The 7,952-nt window shown below is 37.5% G+C and overlaps 1 protein-coding gene across 1 annotated transcript; it reads left to right on the top strand.

Annotated features, from left to right (window-relative positions):
* The first annotated feature begins 5,571 nt into the window (after positions 1–5,571).
* LOC131850381 (uncharacterized) lies at positions 5,572–6,507 on the top strand. Its single transcript, XM_059200594.1, has one exon. It carries the CDS (start codon positions 5,572–5,574, stop codon positions 6,505–6,507), a length of 936 nt encoding a protein of 311 aa, XP_059056577.1.
* The last annotated feature ends 1,445 nt before the right edge of the window (positions 6,508–7,952 follow it).

The raw sequence follows: 7,952 nt of genomic DNA on the forward strand, positions 1-7,952 counted from the left end.
GTTATGTAAAAATATTGAACCAGTCATGAATATGAAGTTAAAGTGAATTTATTTTTATAAGGATTAATAGCAAGATACAAATAAAAGGCTTATTCTAGCGGCGGCATTTCAATTTAATTTATAAATGAAACACACTTATTGTGACATAACTATAAGACATGCTGTCGCGGCACTTTTGTAGATAATGATGTGTTAAAGAAAGTCGTGGTACATCATTTTATTCTATCATCAATATTTTTTGCAGCGCATGCGGTGTTAGGTATTTTTTGTGTAGTTTTTTTACACTTTGGGTACTTACTCCAATAATGTATATTGGAGTTAGTAAGGATCCCTAATTTTTTTGAAAATATAATATAGCCTATGTTCGCGCCATTTATAAACATATCAAGTGGTATGGTATTATTCCCCATATCCTAATCCCTTTCCCGCGCACAGTATGTCAACTGAGGTCGCCCGACGACCTCGTCTACTAACGTGAATGGTGACATCTCGTCCCAACCGCTCCGCTTTAAATTAATTAATATAATATTGACATTAACAATAAGTAACTTTGTGTGCGTGCCTGTGTTAAACTTAGTATTCATCGAGTGCAGCAGCTGTGCAAGAATAAACCCGCTCTACAGTCGCAGGTACGTACTGTGCGCCCCCTTTATTTCATTTCCATACAGTCCACTTACCTTACCCGCTACCCCCCATTTCTCCATGGTCCTTCGAGCCGGATACCTACCGCTTAAATACTATAATTAGGACGAGATTTACATCCCCGCATTGATAGGTACATAATTTCATTATATTATACCGCCCGCTATAAGCCATCCCGCTTCTTTGTACCTATTCGTATATTCACCCGCGCATACGCATTTTCTGTACTTAATATATTAGTACGCCATACCTATAAGCCTAGTCTTGGGTATATTTTCTAATAATTAAAGCTTAATTAATAATAATACTTTATTATTTGTATAATACATATTACGCAGTAAGCGTACATACCTACCTACATTAATTTGTATTTTTCAACGCCAATAATCGTAACGATAATGGAGTCGAATTTAAAAATGCTAGAAGCTAAAAACAGAGCTATATTTCAACGTATTACAAGATTGCGTGATACTTGTAAAAATCTGTCACCGTCGTCAATCGACTTACGCTCCGCAGAGGCATTCATGGCGGACAGTGAAACCATTGATACACTGCGCCATGAATATATACAAAATTTAGATTCTATAAACGAGTTACAAATGCAGTTGAATCCTAAATTTGAACCTGATTACCAGGCACTTTTAACGTTTGAAGATATTTTTAGTCGAATAAAAAGATGTCGTTTAATATTAAGCGAAGCGAATAAGCCTTCGTCTTCACAATCGGTACCGCATAATAAATCTAGTATCAAACTAGAACCTCTCTGTATTCCTTGTTTTGACGGGAATATGTCCACGTGGTCTAGCTTTTATGAATCCTTTAGGAGTAATATTCATTGTAACACCGATTTAATCGATTCACAAAGAATTCAGTATTTACTTAGTAAATTAACTGGAAGCGCTCAAAAAATAATGGCCGGTATAATTCCGTCTGGTGATAATTATACTTCCATATGGGAAAGACATAAAACATTATTTAACATTAAATCGGCCACAAATAATTCCGCTTCATTAAATAATTTCATCCAAACTTTCGATGCCGCTGTTGCTGCTATGCGTCAATTAAAGATTGATGATATGCAAGATTTTATTATATTGAACTTAGCCTTACGAAAGGTGGATTTAAGTACCACACAGGCTTTCGAAATGACCGCTAGAAATAAAGATATTCCAAGTTATATGGATTTTGTAGAATTTATAAAAAGTCAGGTGAAAATATTAGACCGCACGAGTAATAATATTAATTCAGTAAGCCGCAACACATTAACTAATATTAAAAACAACCGCCCGCAAAATGTACATTCGTTTGTTACACGAAGTGACACTTCTGGTCACCGAGCTCCTTGTTCTATGTGTAATACTTCGGAACATTATCAGTTATATACCTGTTCCACATTTAAATCAATGCCGCCGAAAAATCGATTAGATTTTATTAAATCTAAACGAGGTTGTGTAAATTGCCTTAGTATAACGCATTCTGTGTCCACTTGTAATTCTAAATACAAATGTAGAACTTGTAATAAGCGACATCATTCCTTATTACATTTAGATAAGGCACAAAATAATAATACACCGCTCTGCACTCATCGATCTAATGTGATGAGTGATCGATCTACGATCGCCGCTCCCGCACTCCCGCCAGTCCCCTGTCGTAATGCAACGCAATGTAATTTGACTCCTGACGGGGACTCAAAAGCGCCCATTGAAATCGCGATGCCCGCACCTTTGTCGTTGTGCACTCGAGTACCTACCACTACAGCAGCCATGCCTGGTGTTGTATGTCCAACGGGTAAAGTGCGTACAGAGGTACTTCTGTCTACAGCGTCTGTTATTGTTCGTAACTATAACAAAAATATAATACGTACTGTTTAAAAGGCAACGCCTTTTAGACAATGCTTCGCAACATAACCTTAGGGGCCGTTCAAGTATTACGTAAGCACTATAGGGGGCGGGGGGTCTTTTCTTTGCTTATTTTGGCTGCCCGGGGGGGGGGGGAGTCTGTATGATGATTACGTCATCGGTCGTAATTTACTTTTTTACACGAATGGCAACCCTCACATTGTCTTTGTTAAAAAAACAATACATTAATTGAGAAATGTTTACGTAAGCATGGGGGGAGGGGTAAGAGCTTTGCTTACTTTTGCTGACAACGGGGGATGAGGGGTAAATAATTGTGATAAATCTGCTTACGTAATACTTGAACAGCCCCTTATTACGATTGATTGTTGTAAACAATTAAACTTAAACATAATTCCGCTTACGAATTCATTTTTAAAAGGTGTCGGATTAACAACGAGGCCTATAAAGGGCCATGTTAAATTAATGATTTCCGATAAACATAACGAACAAAGCTTCACTATAACCGCGTTAGTTGTCGATTGTATTACCGATCGGCTACCTATTGAATATATAGATACGTCTGTTATAAGTCATTTAGTCGACGTACCGCTTGCAGATCCTCACTGGCATATGCCAGGTGAGATCGAACTTGTATTAGGAGCAAATTTGTTCCCTTATATTCTTTTAAGTGGAAAAATAATAAGTCCACCCGCACCGCCAGCCATAGAAACTATTTTTGGTTATGTTTTTATTGGTGACGTTCCCTGTAATAATGCGACCACATCGTGATCATACCGCGCCTCAACAAGACTCATCTTCCTCTGCTTTCTTAACATGTATTGAAAATAATCTTAATGATTCTCTCTCTAAATTCTGGGAATTAGAGGAGGTTCCTATAAATAAATATTTAAGTCCCGCAGAAAAGGAATGCGAGCAAATGTACTCTTCTACCGTGTCCCGCGACTCGTCAGGTCGTTATTGTACTGTTTTACCATTTTATAAGGATCCTAGCGAGTTAGTTAATTCCCGTATCACCGCTTTTCGTCGCTTGCTATCTCTAGAACGCAAACTAGAAAGTACAGGTTTGCGCGCTAATTATAATGTCATCATAAAAGACTATATAGACAACCAATATTTATCTGAAGTTTTAAATACATCCGATAATATGGATGACGGTTACGTCATACCGCATCACCCTGTCATTAGGCAGGATAAAGACACCACCAAGGTCAGAATAGTCCTTGATGCAAGTGCTAAATGTCATAACGGCATTTCTCTAAATGATATTTTACATACGGGTCCTAATCTCCAAGCTGATTTATTTTTACTTTTATTAAATTTTCGTTTATTTCCAATCGCTATAACCGCGGATATAAAACAAATGTACCTACAAATTTTAGTAACCGACGAGTATCGTAAATATCAAAAAATACTGTACCGCTTTAATACGTCTGAACCCATACGTACCTTTCAATTTAATAGAGTTGCATTTGGTCTTAAGTCAAGTCCTTACCTTGCCATGCGTACAATTCGTCAGCTTTGTGATGATGAACGCGATAACTTCCCGCTGGCTGCTTCTATAGCTGAAAGGGAACTGTATATGGACGATTTAGCTACGTCTATACTAAATGAGGTTGATGCTGTCGAGGCTACCGCTCAATTAATTAATATGTTCAAGTCAGGTGGCTTTCAATTAGTTAAATGGTCCAGTAATTCAAAGAACCTACTAGAGAGCATTCCTACACCGCTGAAACTTGCAAAACAAGTTGAGTTTGATAGACGTGAGTCCCTTAAGATATTAGGGCTCGAATGGAACCCGCAAGATGATATTTTCGTTTTAAAATCAATTGTGATGACTGCTTGTGTACAAAACGTACCATACTTTCCCTAATTGCCCGATTATGGGACGTATTAGGTTTAACCGCTATTTTTACTACATTTAAACAACAATTACCGCTTCTTGCTAATTTAAAAATACCGCGTCATTTATCTGTCACGCAAGACTGTATAATAAATATCGATGCGTTTTCGGATGCTAGTTTAAAAGCTTACGGCTGCGTTATTTACTTACATGTGACAGATCCCGCAGGCAATATATACGTGAGATTAGTCTGTGCAAAATCAAGAGTCGCACCCGTTAAGGTAGTCTCACTTGCGCGACTAGAACTTTGCGCCGCCGTTTTAATGTCTAAACTAACTAAACTAGTTTACGATGCTTACTCTTCACGCACGTCTGTACAGAACGTCTATGCATTTTCTGACTCGAAAATTGCACTCTCATGGATTCATTCTTCACCACATCGGTGGAATATCTTCGTTAGCAATCGTGTGGCTAAATGTCAGGAAAATTTACAATCAAAACATTTCTATCACGTGGCTGGATTCAATAATCCAAGCGACTGTCTTTCAAGAGGTTTACTGCCTAAACAATTACTTACCCATGAGTTGTGGTGGAACGGTCCCGCGTGGCTGAGTAGCCCCGTCTGCTCTTGGCCGGTAGAGTCATTTACACCTGAAAAATATGAAAACTTACCTGAATATAATACTAAGACGTTCGTTACAGCTGCTTCCAATACTGTAGTCTCACCGCTTTGTGATCTTGCATCTAAAGTTTCATCCTGGAACAAATTATTACGAATTACTATTTATATACTGCGATTTATACGCGTATTGCCCCGCTCTAAATATATTGAAACCGCTCATTTAAATATCGCTGAAAAATATATACTTACAGCAATTCAGGTCGCTCATTTTTCTCATGTTATTAGTGATCTTAAAAAGGGTAATTTACCTACTGGAACTCTGCGTAAATTAGATCTTTTTATTGATGATGATGGTATAATTAGGATCGGAGGTAGATTATCAAATGCTAACTTACCTTTCCAGGCAAAACATCCCGTTATATTGCCTAAGCGCAACCATATTACTTACTTAATAACTTCACCGCGTGAACTGTCACACAGGTGCCATTCTTCTATGTTCTTTAATTCGCCAAAAATACTGGATATTGTCAGCCAGGTCAGTTATAAGACAACGTATACATTCTTGTAATTTTTGTTTTAAATACTCACCTTTACATCCAAGTCCAAAAATGGCTGATCTTCCTGCTTTTCGTGTTCGAGAGACTAAAGCTTTTGTACATACGGGAGTAGATTATGCTGGCCCTATTAACATAACCCTTTGTCGACGCCGTGGACAAAGAAGTCAGAACTCATCTATTTGTTTATTTATATGTTTAGTAACCAAGGCGGTTCACATCGAACTCGCCTCTGATTTATCTTCTGAATCGTTTATTTCCGCATTTAAGAGATTCATATCTCGTCGAGGTCCAGTTTCTTGTCTTTATTCTGACAATGGAACCAATTTCATTGGTGCTAAATCGCAATTAAATGAACTTTATACATTCTTAAATTCTGAAAATTATAACTGCATACTCCAAAATGACTTAAGTCAGCGTAGAATAGAATGGCATATGATACCGCCCCGCGCTCCTCATTTCGGAGGAATATGGGAGACACAATTTAAAAGCATAAAAACCCATTTATTCAGAGTGATAAGGAAACAACTGCTTACTTATGAGAAGCTTTTGACGGTTTTGATCCAAATTGAAACTGTATTAAATTCCCGTCCTCTTTGTGTGTTACAAGAGGAACCGCATCCAGAACCTCTGACGCCTGCTCATTTTATTATGCAGTGTTTACCTCTAACGCCACTTTCTGATATTCCGTTACGTACTCGTAAATCATTACTCGATCAAATGATCTATTCCTACTGGAAAAGGTGGCATTTAGAATATTTGAACAACTTACAAGTTCGCCAAAAATGGTTTAAAAATACAGATAATGTTAAGGTTGGTACTGTAGTGCTTATACATGATGATAACGTCTCACCACTACGGTGGCCAATGGGTATCATTGTGAAAATATATCCAGGCTCAGATGGTATTGCTCGCGTAGCATCTGTTAAAACTCAAAATGGTTTGCTCAAGCAACCAATCGTTAAATTAAGCCCTTTAACTTCTCAATAAACTCTATTTTTCTTATAAACCGCATTTAATTATTATTTACCGCTAGGTGTATTCTATTAAGTTTTTCTTATTATATTACGCTCTATAACTAATTACAAGTATGTTAGGAATATATACTATAATGTACATCCGCTTCATATATTGTTCTTCTTTGTATTTTCTTTGAGAAACCCTTAGTTTCTCAAGGCGGGGGAGGATGTTCGCGCCATTTATAAACATATCAAGTGGTATGGTATTATTCCCATATCCTAATTCCTTTCCCGCGCACAGTATGTCAACTGAGGTCGCCCGACGACCTCGTCTACTAACGTGCATGGTGACATCTCGTCCCAACCGCTCCGCTTTAAATTAATGAATTTAATATTGACATTAACAATAAGTAACTTTGTGTGCGTGCCTGTGTTAAACTTAGTATTCATCGAGTGCAGCAGCTGTGCAAGAATAAACCCGCTCTACAGTCGCAGGTACGTACTGTGCGCCCCCTTTATTTCATTTCCATACAGTCCACTTACCTTACCCGCTACTCCCCATTTCTCCAGCCTATGTCACTCAGGGATAGTGTCGCTTCCTAATGGTGAAATAATTTTTCAAATCGGTCCAGTAGTTTCGAAGCCTATTCAATACAAACATACATACTCGTACATACACAAAATACAAATCTGTCCTCTTTGTAATATTAGTATAGATATAGATTGTATGTCAATAAGGTCGAACGCTCTGAAAGTCTATTCGCATCAACAACCAAATATTGTATGAAGCTCGCGCTCGGACCCCCCGCCTGTTTATACCTTCCCTCGACCGTTACACAAAAATAATCCTTATAACATGATTCAGTATTCACGCGCGATGGCTTATTAGCGTATTTCATGTTTACTTTGGTGTTTCTATATCGATTTATTTGATTATTTTTTTATTGAATACGTTTATATGAGTCCACCATTTCCGTCATACATGATTTCTGTGTAGCTTTAACCATTAAGGCTGCACACGCGACGGAAGCTTAAAAAATGGAGTAAGTTCTCCTGTTTTCCCAACATTTCCCTTCACTGCTCTGCTCCTATTAATCGTAGCGTGATGAAAAGTATACTATAACCTGCCCAGGAGTATGAAGAATAATTGTACCAAGTTTCGTTAAAATCCGTCGAGTAGTTTTTGTTTCTATAACGAACATACAGACAGACAGACAGACAGACAAAAATTTTACTGATTGCATTTTTGGCATCAGTATCGATCACTAATCACCCCCTGATAGTTATTTTGGAAATATATTTCATGTACAGAATTGACCTCTCTACAAATTTATTGTAAGTATTGAAGAATAAAATAATAATAATAATATGAAAGTGACAATTGACATCTAAATATCGATTACATTTTTCTTTTCAGGTAATTACGCATTTTAAGTTCTACCAATTTCGAGAGTCTGCAAAGGTAACGTGACAAAC

This window comes from Achroia grisella, unplaced genomic scaffold (genome assembly GCF_030625045.1).
Source record: "Achroia grisella isolate CSIRO2021 unplaced genomic scaffold, CSIRO_AGI_Agris_v1 utg756, whole genome shotgun sequence".
NCBI classification, from domain to species: domain Eukaryota; kingdom Metazoa; phylum Arthropoda; class Insecta; order Lepidoptera; family Pyralidae; genus Achroia; species Achroia grisella.

What these genes read in the sequence shown, in the direction of transcription:
- LOC131850381 (XM_059200594.1), top strand. Translation starts at nt 5,572, where the DNA reads ATGGCTGATCTTCCTGCTTTTCGTGTTCGAGAGACTAAAGCTTTTGTA.